The sequence below is a fragment of the Denticeps clupeoides genome, chromosome 10, assembly GCF_900700375.1.
Source record: "Denticeps clupeoides chromosome 10, fDenClu1.1, whole genome shotgun sequence".
NCBI classification, from domain to species: Eukaryota; Metazoa; Chordata; class Actinopteri; order Clupeiformes; family Denticipitidae; genus Denticeps; species Denticeps clupeoides.
In genome coordinates this window covers 6,193,581-6,211,858 of record NC_041716.1, presented here as the reverse complement: position 1 = coordinate 6,211,858, position 18,278 = coordinate 6,193,581, and the positions used below count along the sequence as shown (strand labels likewise).

General features: G+C 42.0%; 1 protein-coding gene across 1 annotated transcript; it reads left to right on the top strand.

Moving 5' to 3' along the window:
• Positions 1–2,006: 2,006 nt before the first annotated feature.
• Positions 2,007–15,772, top strand: wnt2bb (wingless-type MMTV integration site family, member 2Bb). The gene is made up of 5 exons (XM_028994254.1): positions 2,007–2,527; positions 7,052–7,272; positions 10,499–10,776; positions 11,649–11,913; positions 13,928–15,772. The coding sequence occupies exons 1-5, from the start codon at positions 2,328–2,330 to the stop codon at positions 14,155–14,157; spliced, it is 1,194 nt and encodes a 397-aa protein (XP_028850087.1). The 5' UTR covers positions 2,007–2,327; the 3' UTR covers positions 14,158–15,772.
• The last annotated feature ends 2,506 nt before the right edge of the window (positions 15,773–18,278 follow it).

The window sequence follows — 18,278 nt, the reverse complement described above, 5'->3', positions numbered from 1 at the left end:
GCAATCTCCCAGATCTGCACAGAAAAGCAGAAAATTCAATTATTCAAATATGACAAACAGTCTAATTGAATTTGCCTACAGAGCTGATGACGTTGCTGAATATGGAATATTATCATCTAGCAATTCTGTGCGTCACTGACAGAAACAGCACAGCTCATTAATTGAATCTTAAGAGTCAAGCAGATTTGATGTTGCACTTTGATGATTTGTGGCAGACAGTTGATGAGCAGTGTTTTATTGTGGATATTCGATCCACAATTAGATTTATGATCATCCGTACGAGGGACCCTTGGAGAACTAACTGTGACCGCGGTGGTGGTGGGGCGGTGGGGTCCAGGCGATCTGAACACCTGCACACAGATGGGTTGACTGAAAATACCCAGGGATCATATTTACAGCCAGGCTGCTTGTAATGTCCCCGCTCTTGGGCTCATGCCAGCCTTGGCAATGTGGACAAGTTAAGTCCAGCATGGTGGAAATAGCCTCTGAGGTCATAAACTGGAGGGAAAGGAGTCTGGTGAGCCGGCCCTTTTAGCCCCCCATTGCTGAGCTATGGAACCCTGACATTGGGAAAACAGGAGGTCAAGAGTCCATCACATTCATTTGTAAAGAAGATGCCTAATGGGGGATTGCAGCAGCGTCAGGGCAACCATACAGCTTCCAAAATCTCACAGTGATGTCAGGCGATAAAATAAGGTGCTAAAAATGTATTGTGATGAAGGACATAATCATCCATTATGAGTGACATGAAGGTGCATGGTGTCTGGTTTATGACAGCTGCTATTTGTTCCTTTGATAGCTCAGCTGGTAGAGCGGAGGACTGTAGTTGTAGGGGCAGTGGTGGCCTAGCGGTTAAGGAAGTGACCCTGTAATCAGAAGGTTGCCGGTTTGAATCCCGATCTGCCAAGGGGCCACTGAGGTGCCACTGAGCAAAGCACCGTCCCCACACACTGCTCCCCGGGCGCCTGTCATGGCTGCCCACTGCTCACTCAGGGTGATGGGTTAAATGTAGAGGACAAATTTCACTGTGTGCACCATGTGCTGTGCTGCTGTGTATCACATGTGACAATCACTTCACTTTACTTACTATTACTGTTACACTTTTATTGCATAGAGCCATTTTCATAATGATTGTATGCTGCTGTCAACAGAGCATAATATACAACATATTACAATCATTTTAACACAGGTCTGTTCCATTTTAATAACTTGTGTGACCCTCCCAATGCAAATAAAATTATATAATTATTTTAGGGTATAATTATAAGGTTTTAGGGCACGTCTCTTCTAAACTTTCACTGGAAATTATAATTCTTAAAGTTTCAATTCCCATATTTGTATTTGTCTTTTGAACAACTGGCTTTGGATGAAAGCGTAACTGGTTTAACCTGGCTGCTTTTGAACCTGCACTAACGCTCTATGGGGAGTTCCAGCATGTCACGCAGTCCTGACCAGGTGCACACCCACATGCCATGATGCTTTGTCTGCTCCTTTTAATAGTCACCAACTCAAACATCATGAATTTTGGCGGCAGACTGAAAGGGGTCATAATAAAAGTCTAATATTTCACATGCAGCTTTTAAAAAGTAATGTATTCACATTTTATTGCCACAGAAAAGTATTAGCAGTAGATATAATATAGTTCATTTTAATCATTTTTAAGATACAGTAATATTTAAATCGTGGATATGAAAAACTTAAATGATGTTATTTGCTCCTCAGTAATGTTGGATAGACATCAGATTGTTGAGTGGGAGTGGGAAAGAAAAGGCATTACATTTAGTGCGTTTAATTATTAATCAAACCAATTAAAACCACACCCACAGACCCAAGACACCAAAAGACAGTTGTGGGCATCTAATACATCCCCGTCTTCATCCCCAACCTCTACCCAATAAGAAAAGAGGAGCAAAAGAGCTGTCAACATTCCCGCCGGACCCCTCCCACCCACCCACCCTCCCTCCCTCCCCCCCTCCCCGACTCCCACCCCTGCGCGGTACAGTTGGCGCAGCTGGGCGGACGCGGCCGCACTCATGCCGACGGCCGCGGGGACGCGACGCCAGAGGAGCGCAACCTGCGGCTCTTCCCGCTGACCGCGACGGAGCGCTGGATTACTGTCCATGGGGAATATATATACATATATATATATATAGATATATATTTTTTTTAACTTTAACAGAATCTAATGCGGCGGTGCGCGAGGAAAAAACTTCCAAGAGGATGAATGGTTGTGATTAAAGAAAATTCTGCATAAAACAAAAAAAAGAAGAAGAAGATACCCAAAACCTACAGAGATATTTAGATATTTTATTAGGGTGAAATTAACCATGTTCGGTTTCAGTAAAGCTCGGTGCTCCTCTCGGACTCTGAAAGCGACCGCCGCTGGTTTTGGGGCTCCGGGATTAAGACCTCCATCCAGGAGCGGCGCATCTTCACCTGAGCGATCGAGCGCCTCCTCCTCACGCCTCTACTTCGCCTTCATCCTGCTGCTGCTCACGCTCACACCCCGGGTCGACTCGTCGTGGTGGTGAGTACAGCCCGCAGCGGGGCTGCGACCCCCATGACCTGAGCATCTTTTATTTGATGAACCTGATTCTAGGTTGCCAGATCTTGAGAAATACGGAAAAAACGGTTACCCAAAACATAATATCGTGCAGTTCCTTTTTTTCCCGTTTGTCACGGGTATCCACTTTGGTCCGAGTTAAATTTTGTTACGTTTGTCGTCTTCATTATAGCTATTTAAAAATGAGCGACTGTCGCGGAGTAAATTTCGCATTAGAAAAACGCGCTCTGGCAACCCCGGTTGCGTGCGACAGTGCAGGATTGTTTACGCAGGTCCTCCTCATCCTCTCCCAACGTTTATACAGAGATGTGCAATCCATGTCACTTGTTAGCGTCGTACATTTTTAAAGCAGTATATCACTTCAGATTATATTTTCCCATAATAATAATTTACAGTTTTTTTTGTGTTTTCCAAGACCGAGACAAACCGCCAAACCTAATTAATATTATACTAACATATTATTTCAGACTTTAAAAATTTAATAAATTACATTAGTAGTATTGCCAATTTGCAGCAATTATATTTCTATAAATGAACCATTATTATACTGTGATGATAGGATTAATGTTTTTTATTCATTGTTTTTTTTTATATTTTAGGTTTCAAAAAGATAACAATGTTGAAAACATAGATAGTAATAGAAGTAGTAGGAAAAGCAATAATAAGATGTCATGATAAAAGGTTGCCCTTTCTTGAAGCATTTCCTTGAATATCACTTGGCATGCATCAAAGTCCTTAACCCAGTCCACAAATTATTTGCTGTGGTAATTTATCTGACACATTTAAACTGTTTTGTAACCTAAAGTTAAGCCTATTTGTATCGTACTACAGCAGATCTGAATTCTGGGATTATGCCAGGCACAATTTTTTGAAACCCAATAACAGGCTGCTTTTACCTGGCACATGCAAAGCTTTTTTTGCCTGCTAATTTTTTTCAGCAACACAGTTACAGCTACAACCGCAATTTATATCCACCCGTTTGGCAACGTATTTATATCCGCCTCTGCTGGAGTCATAGCACAATGAGGCACAACAGTCATTAATTTGTCAGGTACTCCAAATTAGTTGAAAAAAAATACCCAGATGCAGGAATCGGGGGCAAAGGTGATGTGCGAATATGCGAGGAAGTGTTAGTGTGCTTTAGAGAGAGCATGAGATGAGAAATATGTAGCTTTGGCATGTGCTTGGGGGAGTGTAGAAAGAAACAAAGCGAGGAGGAGGGAAACGTGCACAGGTCTACCAGCACTTGGGCTTTCATTGATTAAGAGCATCTAGCTGTTAGAGGTCAGGGTCACTGTCGTGGGAAGAGGCCATGAGCAGATGCAAGGGTTGTGTTTTTGACATTTGACTAAAAAGGGTGAGCACAGAACAGACTCATCGCAGACTCTACAAAATGTTAGTGAGTGAGAATTGAATCCGTCTAGCCCGTGACGACAGTCCGAGTCCTGCTTTACCCAGGGCCTTAACATCACCAATGAAAGTTGCTCTGTCACACCGTCAGCCCCATTGGGCTCAGGTGAGCAGACCATGTGTTCAGATACTGATGTGTTGGTGCTGCCGCCATGCATAGCTAGATTAGCTGTAAATGTGTGTAATCCTTCAGAGAAAAGGGCATTGAGGGTACAAGCATGCAAAAAAGCACTTAGTCTGGACTTCTGGCTTGTGTTACCTGTCGCACATGTGAGATTCAGTTGTTGTCCAATCTGAATTCTTGAAAAAAATTTCTGCTAGTCTCTCTGCGTATTTGGTTTAGCAGTCGATGTAGGCCTGACATGACTATAACGATGACTGAGTTTGTGATGTCCTGTGATCAAGGGCTATTGTGAGAAAATAAAATTAAGGGGAATGCAGGAGGAAATGATGACAGAAGACCTTGAGCTTTGTGTTGCCAGGTTGTGCAGGTTGGAAATTGGTATTTTGGACAAATAACTGCTAATTGAGAGTAGGTATTGCAGAGTGATGTCTATTTAATTAGCACGGCACTTAAAATTTGATTTTTTTATTAGGAGCTAAAACAACTATCTGGCAACACTTCACACTGCTTTGAAGGTTTGGCATAAGAGCAGGTTTTACATGGTCAAGAAAAAGTTTTTGTTTGGGAAAACAATGATCAAAATTCATCTTCCAAGGGGCAGAATTAATAATATTCAAACACTGGACCAGAGTTGGCCCAAGGCTAAATTTCATCAGCGATATTGCGATATATTGATTCTAACATACAAATGCATGTGACTCAACAGCAGACCCACAATTTATAATTATATCAGCATTCTGTTTCCTTCCCAAGGGGGCAGCCCTGTCTGTGGGGGCTGGGTGGGAGTTCATAAGAGGGGGTGGGTGGGTGCTATGTAGCGTCCATGAAGGTGGCAAATCCCCATAGTCATGCATTCTTTCTCCAGTCATGCCTGACCATAACTAGGACCAGCCCGTCTGCTTGCGGCCCCTCCGAAAAAATCAGCGTTTGTTTAATAGCTTTTATGGCACGCTGTTGTAGCCCCGCAGCTAATGATTTACTACGTCCGTAAAAAAAAAAAAAACAGTGCTCTGTGTGGGCGTGATTGGATGTGTGGGTACGCTTAGTGTGTGTCTGTGAGAGGCTGGCGTCCCGGAGCTTGAGTGCTGGGCTGAGCAGCAGACGAGGCCTGCGTCCTTGTTCGCACCTTCAGGGGCCGTTCGGAAGATTACAGGCTCTTACTGTCACTGACCCGCATCCAGAGTCAGAATCGTAAAATTCGCACACACACACACACTTACACACACACAGCACACATACCTTTACATACATAATGTTCTAAGTGCGGGCCAGTATTTTGGGTAAGAGCACACATCTTAAACCCACAGGTCCTGGCAGCCAAAGTGAGCCCTCGCTGTCGTTGGTGATTTATGTTACCATCAGTTGCCTTGACTCAAGCTTCAGGAAAAAAAAAGTGCTTGAGTGCCTGAAACATCAACCCACCCTGTAACCCCCCACTTGTAAACCCCCTCCCGTGCAACACCTTTATGGCATGGTAATAAAAGCTCAGAATCGTCAGGAAGATTTGATGACAATTACCCTGGTTTGGGTCAGGAGACATCCTGAGTGGGATTGGGGCATTGAGGGGGCCACTAAATTGGGCCACTTGCTGTCAATATGATATTTATGGCATGTATTGCCATGTCGTCTGGAGAACGGCTGATGCTTCGGACAAGGCAAAACACAAGCAGGGGCCTACCGTGCTGCATGAACGCTGACATTTCACATGTCCCATCCACCCCAGAATCATACACATGCAAACGTTGCAAATTTACACAGATGCAGTCTCTCTCCGTGGGCTGGCACAGCTACGCTCCCCCGCTATGCCACACGCACGCGCAGGGTCTCAAGCAAAGTGTTTGTAACAGTAAGAGAATAAACAGTGTGAGATTTGGCAGTGATGAAGAGGAGGGCCATAAGAGGAATGGAAATAGTCCCTGGGTCTTCAGCAGTGACATTTTGCTCACTTGCTTACTCTCGTCTTAGTATGAACCAACAGTACAACGCAGAGTCCAGTCAGCAAACTTTAATACTTACATTTACACAAATATTTGGTTTCATTACAATACATTGTATTAATTTTGCAGGACTATCTCCATCATGGGACACATAGGAGACATCAGAAATGATAACTGTGCATATGAAAGAGTTGAGGTTTAGAGGAAGAGGTCTTCTAGGAAGGCACGAGTCTTTGAGATATGAAAGAAAAGGATGCCACATTCTGACAGTTAAGATTTTGGCTGTGCTCAGTTATTATAACATAAATATTAACCTTTGATTGATGCACTACATCTGTATCAGCATTATTCATTAAAAAAGCTGAAGGTTGCAAAAGTCATGCTTTTATTAACCTTCAAATTACAAAATAAAAAATAAGCCTAATGGAAACGATACTTTCATGCACATAGATTTGTTCCAGTAGAATTCAGAAATCAGGAGAATTAAAAAATATTCAATAAAATTTTATTTTGCACAATTGAATTACTGTTTGTGCAATTCAGATTCAAATATGTTCAATTCAATTTAAATTAAAATGCCGTATTTAGTTTTTTCAGACTATGTTATCGGTCTGAGATGCTATTGAACAGCATATCTTAAATAGTAAATTTACACACTTCTGATATGAAACCCCAGACTGTCACCTCCCACAAAAGCCCGATGACCACTCCCATCTGTAAAAGGCTCGCCTGTATGTAATAGGTCACTTATCGCCCTGCGTAGCTGCAATACACATAAAGCTGCCTGAACGGCATCATCCATCACCATGATTCTAAGATTCTCTTAATGATTTTTTCTTTTAAATGACTTCACTTTGGACACATAACATCACCGAATGAGAGCAGCCATTTTTACACTTAGTTTCAGTTTAATTTATTAAAATAAGGCAAAATAATGAAATAATTATATGCTCTGTGTTTTTTGTGTTGTTTGGTGTTCATGTCATGCCGATGAAATGTTAAATGTTTTTCCTGCAGGTACATCGGCGCTTTGGGGGCCCGGGTGATTTGTGACAACATCCCCGGCCTGGTGAACAAACAGAGGCAGTTATGCCAACGGCACCCGGACATTATGCAGTCCATTGGTGAGGGGGCCAAAGAGTGGATTCGGGAATGCCAGCACCAATTCCGCTACCACCGATGGAACTGTAGCACGCTGGACCGGGACCACACCGTGTTTGGACGGGTCATGCAGCGCAGTAAGTTGTCCGTCTTCAAATACACTGGAAGGATGGGGTAGAAGTGGGTGACAAACTGATGGGTGACAAATTCGTACTTGTCAACATTGTCCCTTAACATGACATTTAACCCTGAAGAGCTCTTAGGGATTCTGTCCCTGTGTCTAATGACTGAGTGTCAGCTAAATGTCACATAATGTAATGTAAAAATAAATTAGCACCCTTCATAACCCGTTGAACATTAACCACATCAACAGCCATGCACATAGTCAAAATAGAAGAACACAATGAGAAGGAAATCATGCTAAACTATTTATCTTTGGCTAGCATTTGTGTCAAGGTGACATTTTATTGACACATAAAGTCAATTGACTGACACTACAAGGCTTGTTCATCATCTCTAATTAAAAACCAGGCAGAAACCATGCAGGCTGATCTAGGGATTATTGCTGGTCTCGAGGCACGCCGGGAGGAATACTTTTTTATTTATCTGACACAGAGGAACTTATTAACTCAGCTTACTATTACTGCTTGTTGTGCCTGGCAGAAAATATTTAACTACATGAATTATTTAAGGGCCACATGTCGACGAGGTGGTAATTTCAAATAAACCTCGTGCACCAGCTAAGGTGGTTCAAGGTTGTTCCTTGGCACAAGATCAATCAGGTGACAGGTTCCTTGTAAAAAAAAGTTCAGCCTACCACTCGTTCCCATTCATTTTCCAGCCTGAATCACAATCAGCATTCGCACAAATGTGAACATGGAATCCATCCCTACACTGGCCAGTGTGGTACTTGTACAGTTGCCTTGGTAGAATTGCATGAAAAATAGTAGTTAGTTTCAAAAAGTGTTCCAGAACCTTTTTTGACTGCTAATACATTATTATTAATTATAATATGGCTTTTTTTCTTCCCCTGTTCATGGATTTGCAAGTTGATTTTTGAAAATCAAAGATATAGGATAACAATATTAGTTTTGAATGAAAACGAAAGGTTCTGCCAGAGTGAACTGTGGCAATGAAGCAGTAAAATCCGCCCCATCCAGAGAATTCTGCACATTCCCCAAGGATTTGTTATTCCTTGGAACTCTCCAAATCTCACACACTGCAAGCAGCCCCACACAAGATATACACAAAGGACACCTCAACCATGGATCTCACTTATCCTGCGACCCAGTAAATATACTCCCAAAACCGCATGCTAAACACGTACGCGCTACCCTGGACCCTACAAACACCCCATGCAGACGTAAACACACATAGCGGAGTGTCATGTTTATAGTGGGTAATGGACTGGCGTAATATTCTGTAGGTCATCAATAAAAACAGACCTGTGCTCTCCACAAGTTCTCCAAACGACACTGTCCTGAATAGATGTGTTTCTACATACACACACACACACACATACATACATATAATGCAGAGAAACTGTGTTATATAGATAATATAGATATCGTTTGCATGCTTTTACCCTCACCCTGAGGGTGAAGGCTGAAGAAGTAGGATGTTCTCAAACAACAAGTAGCCAACGAGGCATCACATCCACACGGTCGATATGTAAACAGAAATGGAAGATGTAAATATTTGGAGGAATATATCTGGCAGAGATACCCACACAGTCTCTTCATGTCTCTACTGCCCCCCCCCTCTACATGGCTCTACTGACCCAGAGGCTGTGAAGCAAAATGAAAGGTGAAAGAGAGAGAACGGCACAACAGGACTAATAAGAACCAGAAGTTGTACAAACTGAGAACCCTGATAAGCATTGTGGAGAGTTCAAACGACTGCTGAGGTTCCTGGAAGCCCAGGCTAAAGAGAATCAGAGCAATGAACTTCACAAAATGGACAAATCTCAGGGTAAAGATGGTATGTTATATTTACAAATGAGTTACAGATGGGAAATGAGTGGAGAAAGTAGTTTTTGTGGAATTTGTCTGGCATGGTTTGGTTTTTCTTTTGAGGAAATTGACTCAAAGGTGACTTAAATTTTTTCTGATGTGACTTAAATTTTTTGTGTTGTGCTAGCCACATGCCTGGTTATGTCACTCTACAAGGACTGTATGTCATTCCTATAATTCCTGTCCAATATCTATACCATTTCTTCCTAAGTTAGATATTGGGGTCAACTAAATGAACCTTTAAACCCCAATCTGGCAACCCAGAGTGGTGCTTATAGTTTTGTTTGTACTTATAGAGGAAGATGATGAAGTTGATTTGCTGTGACAACCCCTAATGCAAGTAAAAGTAGAAGATGTTTATAGTTGCCATAAGATTCTGTTAGAGTGTGGTGCTAATAACGAAAAAGTTATGGGTTTGACCCCTGTACAGACCATATTTCATTGGGTCAGTGCTGGCCTAGTGGGTAAGGAAGCAGGCCTGTAATTGGAAGGTTGTGGGTTCAAATCCCGAACCACCCAGGTTCCACTGAGGTGCCACTGAGCAAAGCACCGTCCCCACAGACTGCTGTCACTGCTCACCAAAGGTGATGGTTAAAAGCAGAGGACACATTTCATTGTGTGCACCGTGTGCTCTGCTGCAGTGTTTTACAATGATAATCACTTCACTTTAGTTTACATTTTCAGCATTTATCAGACGCCCTTATCCAGAGCAACTTACAATCAGTAGTTACAGGGACAGTCACTCTGGAGCAATTTTTAGGGTTAAGTGTCTTGCTCAGGGACACAAAGGTAGTAAGTGGGATTTTAAGAGTAATACAACCCTCAGCAGGGTTTATAATACAATGGATATGCAGACAAAAAAAATGTATGATGCATGTAAACATTACATTTTTCTCACACTGTTATCCGAATACAAAGTTTTTGTATGGCTTTTGTTGGAAGGTTTTCAGAAACACTCACTGGTAATAAATTGGCAGCGACTTTCCATTGTAATTAGGCCCCCGACCGAATGTGAGTGACTGAAATGATGATAAACACACGCCAACCTCAGCTGACTTCATCCTGAGTGAGGATGAGTGTGATATCAAAATGCTCCATTAAACAATTTATTTAAGATGAGAATGGACCCCTGCCAGTGGGATTACCCCTGTAATAATATTTAAATTTACCACTTTAAATCTATGGCTGATGTGAACATATGGGACACTGACTGACACTAGGATTAACTGTGTTTATTACACATGGAAATAGTGTTTGGGATTTTGAGACGTGTGCTGTAAAACAACAGAAAGGAACGTTTTCTTCCCTGTTTTTTACCATTTGCATCTCCATTTTTGTTTATCATGCTCAGGTAGTCGCGAGGCTGCCTTTGTCTACGCCATTTCGTCGGCCGGGGTGGTATATGCCATCACCCGCGCCTGCAGCCAGGGCGAACTGAAGACCTGCAACTGTGACCCACTCAAGCGAGGGCGCGCCAAAGACAGCCGCGGCGAGTTCGACTGGGGTGGCTGCAGTGACAATATCAACTATGGCATCAAGTTTGCCAAGGCTTTCGTGGACGCTAAAGAGAGGACGGTGAAGGACGCAAGAGCACTCATGAACCTGCACAACAACCGCTGTGGAAGGACGGTAAGAAAGATCTATGGTACTCAGACCACAGCACACGTGGCAAAGTGTGTCTGACTGACCTCGTTCAAAATGATGGTCTGGCCTGCAATTCATTGCCTATTACCTGTACTAGAGGCGTGAACCTTCACTGGTCTCTCGATTCGACTCAGTTATCATTAACATCACAATACACCAGCGTTCGGTCAGCTGTGTGTTAGGATGGTGTCTATTAAATGCTGCATGCAACTTGTGACTGTGTGTGTGAAAAATAAAATTTAAATTTGAAAATGTTCAACACCGGTGAAAAGGCAATCGAATGCAGCTACAAAGTGCAGCAAAAACACGCATCAGGTTCAGAGGGCATTCATTAGGTTCGAAAGAAGCCTCAGTCCTATCTGGAGCAACGCTGTACTCAGATTAGGCATCATCCACAGTCACTACCAGCAATACTTTTGGAATCGAATTTTTAATGCCGCCACCAGAAAATCACCAAGCAAACATCATTATGATATAATCTATTCATTTCAACACCCTCAACACTACCAGGGAGCAATAAATCCATAAAGCCACGATGGATGCAAGTGGTGAACCACATTTAAAGAAACACTTAAATTTGGTCAGCCATGGTACGCGTCAGAGCCTAATGCAGATTGGGAAATGGCCACCGGCTTCCTGTGTTTAAACAACGTTGTCTAGGGTGTGCTTCCAAAGTGCTGTCAAGGGTTCAGCATCTTGCACAACTGACAACAGTTTTTTTCTTGCTTCTTCTTTTATGAACTCTTCATGACGCGACTCACTTTGCACGAATCAGTTTTACTCCTCTGGACCTGAAACTGTGGAAGCTTCATGCAGACAGGCATCACCATGATTGCTCATCTCTTTCCCCCCCACAGGCGGTGAAGCGCTTTATGAAGCTGGAGTGTAAGTGTCATGGAGTCAGCGGCTCCTGCACTCTCAGAACCTGTTGGTTGGCCATGTCGGACTTCCGAAAAACAGGGGACTACCTTCGAAAAAAGTACAACGGTGCCATCGAGGTGACGGTGAATCAGGACGGCACCGGATTCACCGTGGCCAATAAAGACTTCAGGAAAGCCACAAAGAATGACCTGGTCTACTTTGAGAACTCCCCAGATTACTGTTTGATGGATAAGGCCGCAGGTACGTGGTGGATTTTCATCCATATTAATCAAACCTTTAGACATTTGGAATACATAGGAATTGTTCTGCACTGAGGTCAGACACTATTCTTGTACTGCTTTGCTATTGTCGTCGTGCCAGTTTTTGGATTAAAGTGAGCTTTGGACTGACATTAGCTGAATGTGATGTGTTGGTAAGTTACAGGCCAGGAGTGAAAGAAGACCCACTTGCTGCATTAGAAGGGTAGCATCCTGTTACTCAGCCAGTTGAGAAAAGCGAAAAAATACTATTTTTCACGTAACTAAGACGAGATGGGACAAAACAAAAATTCTGGTCATGTGACAATAACTATAACAAAATCTATCATGTAATATTGTTCACGAATAAAACCAAGAGTAAATATAATTAACAAAATAAAAAGTAGACAAATTGATTTTCATCGTAGAAAAAAAAAAACGAGATGTTATTTCCTCTTGTTTAATCACAGTTTCTGGTTCCTGTATCTCCCTGGTCACACAGATGATGTCACTTCCGCAGTACGCAATTGCAGCATTAATTCGATTTCAGTACACTTGTGATGGTTTAGCGGGTTCTCAGACTTCAAGGAGACTGAGACCTGACTAGACTAAATGACTGTGGACGCGACTAAGGGACTAATAATAACCAAAATGGAGTAAAGAAAATGGATGCAAAGAAAAGACTAAAACTAAAATTAAGACAGGCCGCCAAAAACAAAACAATATGTACTAGTAGTTAAACAACTATACGTAGACGTAGTTATGTAGCTGAGACAAAGCGGACCAGTTTTAACATAAAAATGCTGAACTGCGCTTATATAAATATATAATATATATATTTATATATATATATATAAATGACACAAGCACTAGCGTCCCTGCTCGCTCAGGAACGATGCCGGTCTCACACCTTCCGTTGCCTCTTCAGCCAAAGGGCCTGAGGGAGGGCTTGGTCTTTGAGGGGGTCATGGGAGGAGGGCAGCCCGGCCCGTTAATCCCTGCCACTCTTTCAGGCAGGGTCCCATGCACCTGGAGCCCACAGCGCAAATACCTGAAGCAGGCCTGGGGTCAGTTCCATGTCTGAATGAGAGCTGAAATTGAGTTAGTGAATTCCTTTAAGGTCTACAATGAGAAAATGTTTAGTTGAAATGGATTGGCATTCTGTAGAATTTACTTCAATTGGATGCTCATCCAACATAGATGCAGTTAAATTGCATGTCACTCATGTATCCCAAGATCATTAAACATTAGACCAAGTAGTCCTTTTTGTCATTTTGCTTGTCTCCTCCTTCATAATAACTCTGATAAAATAATTTTACACTTCCAGTACGAAACAGGCAAGCATTTTAGATTCAGCTGATTCTGAAAAATTGATAATTTGTTACTTTACTAGATGTATTTAAAATGTTCAAAGTGATTAACTTGTCTAGTTAGAACAACAATCACTAATGGAAATTTTGTATTTAATTAACATGTAAGCTAAATAATTAAAAATAAATAAATGAAAATTAAGTACAATATTGCATATTATTATTACTTTGTAATACATGTAATACTCTAGATATAATAATATAAACATTAGTTATGTTCATGAAACGCAGGTTCAAGTGTGCAAAAATGTATATTCCAATGTGGAAAAGAGATTTTATATTCATACCCTGGGTGTAATAACTTTCTTGCATTCGCTTATATGCATCAGAGGGTCACTGGTGCCCACACTCAAACCCCCGCCCCTCCCTGCCCATGGAATTTTCACCCTAAGGACACAGTGGTCTCGTTTTTCAAATCCTATTCTCTCCGCCTGCCAACACGCTTCTCACACTGATGTGAACGTTGCCGGAGGGCAGAAAGCCATTCTGTTGTCACTGATGCTCAGAAGTGCAAGGGACTTCGTCAGTCTGGCTCCAGTTTCCCCGACTCTCGTGACGCCAGCCGAAAATGAAAAGAGGTCGTACGGGTAGACGTGGCATCAGAAACAGGACTTTTAAACTCTTAACCGTGTCTTTTCCCCTTTCCAGGATCCCTGGGTACAGCTGGCCGCGTGTGCAACAAGTCGTCGCGTGGCACAGACGGCTGCGAGGTCATGTGCTGTGGGCGTGGCTACGACACCACTCGCGTGAAGCGCATCACCAAGTGCGAGTGCAAGTTCAAGTGGTGCTGCGCCGTGGAGTGCAAGGACTGCGAGGAGGCCGTGGACATCCACACGTGCAAAGCTTCGAAGCGTGCCGAATGGCTGGACCAGACCTGAGCGCAGAAACGTCCCGAAAAAAGCCTCCCCCGCCCCCTCCCGATTTTCTCCTTCCTTCCTCCTCAGGAGCTTTCCTTCAAGGGGCCACAGCATTCTGGGACATTGAAAAGTCCATCCCTTCACGGCCCCTGCCTCCCCTTCCTCCATTCCTCGTTGCATGGCTTATCTTTTTTTTTTTTTGAAATATTATTTCATGAGCGGCCTCGGCGGAAGCACTAGAACTGAAATTGCTTTGGCCACAGGCCTCCTGCACACCAAGCCCCTCTCTTTTCTCTCCGTCAAGTGCAGACGTAGGTGGGAACTGAGGAAGAGCGAAGGCAATAACTGAGTTGTAACTGTGAACTTTTTTGTTAGGTTGTTTTAAGTGTTTGTGTGTGTGTGTGTACTGTTTTTGTTAGACAGTTTGCTCAGAGCACAGAAAGGTGTGTGACGGTCTTCATGACGCTTTAAAGACACTTTGGCATAAACTCTGAGCCCTTCAATAATTTTTTTATTTGTAGTAATACTGTGGCAAATATTTCTGTATTTACATGATGTAACAGAGCTGGGGGAACTACTCGCGGTTGTAGAGGGGGAGGCACTCCTCGTTTCATTGGACATGAGAGAGTCGGGGGCCCCGGCTCTGATTGGATGTAGGAATCGGACAGCCTTGAAGCATTGAGCACTTTCCGCTCCGAATGGATTTCAATGTCCTGTCTCCCATCGTGGATGGACTACAGACAAACTTATTTAAATGGAGAAAAAAAATGTAACAAAATGAACTATGCAATGTTCCTTATCTGAAGATGAATCTGCACTAAGGACATTAGCTGAAATGTGAGCAAAATGTTGCTTTTCTGACGTCTCTCAATATTCAGTTAAGTGTTATTGACTAACAATCTGCCAAATATGAAAGAAAATGTATTTTTATGTAAATGTAAAAAGTAATATCTCTTCAGGAATTGACGCCCTGTACTTCTGGGATACAGAACTACAGTACACACATGTTCCCTGTCTTTTTTATGTATAACTTGTATATTACAGCAATGTTACTTGTTAAAAGTTCATATAAATATATTGTGTATTAATACATTATTAAAAGATTCAAGAGGTGTGTTGGTCACTTACATAGACATGCTCCTTAGTACTGCACATTAATACAAACTATATCTGAAAAAAACTGTTAAGAAATAAAAGAAGAAACACCAATTCATTGATGATCATTATATATTGTAATCAGTATTGTAAACAGTATGAACAATATAAATATTATATATATAGACATGTACAGATATGTATTTGTGGACGTGTGGATCATTGCTGTTTCCAGACTTTATTCACTTGGATGCCATTCTGTTTGATGCCTTTATGTTTTTTTTCTCCCTTTTCCTTGATATATCCACGCTGAAAGGTCTCATCTGAAACTGGGACTGTACCCCACCGCACAAAGGTACTTGTTGTCAGAGGAGTGAGTGTGTAATAAAGAGGGGAAAAAAAAGATCACAGGCCCACAGTCCCTCACCATAGTAAAGGCTGGTGACACTGCAGATTGGCCTGTAATGACTTGATGAACTTAATTACAAGGCACCAGTTGATATTGATGATTGGAGGTGGGGAGGGGGCACTAGCACCACAGTGAACCTTGTGTTTTTTTGCTTCTTTTTTTTTTGGGTGTGGGAGGGTGGACTTTTTTTTTCTTTGGCCCGCTTATCAAAGCGCATAGTTTCCCACAATCTTCTTTCTTCCATACCTTATTAGGTGGAATTCCTGTGGCGAGAAAGATGGGTTTTAATAATAAAAAAAAATATGCATTTAATTATGCAGAAAGGAGAGGTCAGCTAGCCAATGCATGAGCGAGTAAATTCACTGGAAGGTAGGCCAACTTTTTGGACCTAATCTGAACAGCATAAAGCACAATTTGCTGAATATCAGCAGTCTGCCCTAAGCACAATAGATATTTCTTTGTTGGTTTTTGTTTTTTTTTTGTCATGAAGGTTTGCTGAATTATGGGAACCTGTTGGCCCAACATTAACGTGCCATTGGGGTATTGCCTAAGTGAGACAACAGCTCTGGCCATTCGTATCCCCGATATGTTGTCTCTTCTGCATGGATCCAGACTCCAGAACTCACCATGTAATGTGCTGTGATAGCAAATAATTCCCGGAGGCAATGAGCTCATGCTTTTTTGACCTGCTGCTTTGAAAAAAAAAAACACACACACACACGCCACAATTCTGTGCAGCATTGTTTGAAAAAAGGTGGCCATGCCAAAATAAAACTGTACACATGACAGTGTGTTACTCATACTTAATGTTGATTTTGTGCATTACTGACAGAGACCACTTTATAAAGCACTAGAATATACAGTACAGGCTAAAAGTTTGGACACACCTTCTCATTCAATGTGTTTTCTTTATTTTCATGACCATTTACGTTGGTAGATTCTCACTGAAGGCATCAAAACTTTGAATGAACACATGTGGAGTTATGTACTTAACAAGTGGAGACCTGACCTCCACAGTCACCAGACCTGAATCCAATCGAGATGGTTTGGGGTGAGCTGGACCGCAGAGTGAAGGCAAATGGACCAACAAGTGCTAAACATCTCTGGGAACTCCTTCAAGACTGTTGGAGAACCATTTCAGGTGACGACCTCTTGAAGCTCATAGAGAGAATGCCAAGAGTGTGCAAAGCAGTAATCAGAGCAAAGGGCGGCTATTTTAAGAAACTAGAATATAAAACATGTTTTCAGTTATTTCACCTCCACATGTGTTCATTCATAGTTTTGAAGTACTGTATGTTCTTAGAACATGTGTAATTAATTTTAGAACTGTAATAATATTTCTATAAACTTTCTTTAAAATGGGTAGAGGCCATGCACTCTGTCATTCACATATTCATAAGTAAAACAAAAATGGGAATCATGCGATAAAGCAACAGCAAGAAAGCAATTGACAAATCTGTCCGTTTTCTTTGCCCAGTGGACATTGCAAATGTGAACTCTGTTATAGTCATCTCAGGACCACTGTCAGATCAAGGAGTAAGCAGGAGGCACAAGTGCACATAATGAACTTTTAATAATGATAACTCAAAGCAAATTGGCATGGAGATAAATAATTGGCATAGATAAAAAAAGAAACTAAAGACATATGAATGGTAAACACATGGAGGTCATTGGGGGAGACAAGACAACTATACAGTGCCACCTGGTGGGACAGGAGCACCCAAACGTTACCAAATCAAGCGTGCAGATAATCAGATGTGTTAAATAAAAATTCTGATTGGCAAAGTAGTGAAACATACATTTGCAAATGTCCACAATGTGCTACGTGCTCTATATCATTTCAGAAAAAAGTGAAAGTGAAGTGATTGTGCATGGGGACGATGCAGTGCATGGGGACGATGCTTTGGTCAGTGGCACCCCCAAAAAGTCAATTAAGTTCCTCATAAGTACCCTTCCTGTCGGTTTACTGTAGGCAGCCCAGGCCTGCTTAATCTGTGGCTTTAAACGCTGCCATGTTCTGGTCAATTACAGCCATTTCACACACTGTTGTTGTGTGCCAGGCCATCTATCACAGGGGAGTTGAAAAATCAGAGTGTCGTTGTGAAAAAAGTAAGAGGTGTTTACAGTGGTCTCAACTATCCCAATGGGCTGCTCAGTGTTATTAAGGAAGGGTCTCAGAACACAATCAGAAAAGGGCATCTAGGAGCAAAAGAAGTTCAAAGAAGTATGGAAAGCTAAATTGTAAAATCATTTATTTTGGTTAAAGGATGCATTGAGTATGCATATGATCAGTAACTTCTTACCCTAACAATCCATGTATCAATATTCCATTATCACTACCATTTATAATCCTGCCAGTTGATCATGCCCAAATTTAAAAACCTGTCAGCATATCCAGACTGAATATGCAAATACGTTTATTCATAAAGTTAATAACATCTTTACAAAATAAGCCCATCATTACATATTCTAGAAGGGCTTTGTATCTGCCAAGGTCAAAGGTCTCAGCAGAAATATGTGTCTGAACATGCCGCTTAGACTTTGCATGTGCTAACAATGCTAGCAATGCTTCACCAAGCTGCCAATGTCAACACACAACACTGAGGGCAGCAGACCGCAGAATAAAAGATGGTGTGCA

Bases quoted from the DNA above. Each gene is read 5' to 3' on its own strand.
- wnt2bb (XM_028994254.1), top strand. From the start codon at position 2,328: ATGTTCGGTTTCAGTAAAGCTCGGTGCTCCTCTCGGACTCTGAAAGCG. The intron at 2,528-7,051 runs GTGAGTACAGCC...TTTTTCCTGCAG, and splicing joins CGGGTCGACTCGTCGTGGTG to GTACATCGGCGCTTTGGGGG. The intron at 7,273-10,498 runs GTAAGTTGTCCG...TATCATGCTCAG, and splicing joins TGGACGGGTCATGCAGCGCA to GTAGTCGCGAGGCTGCCTTT.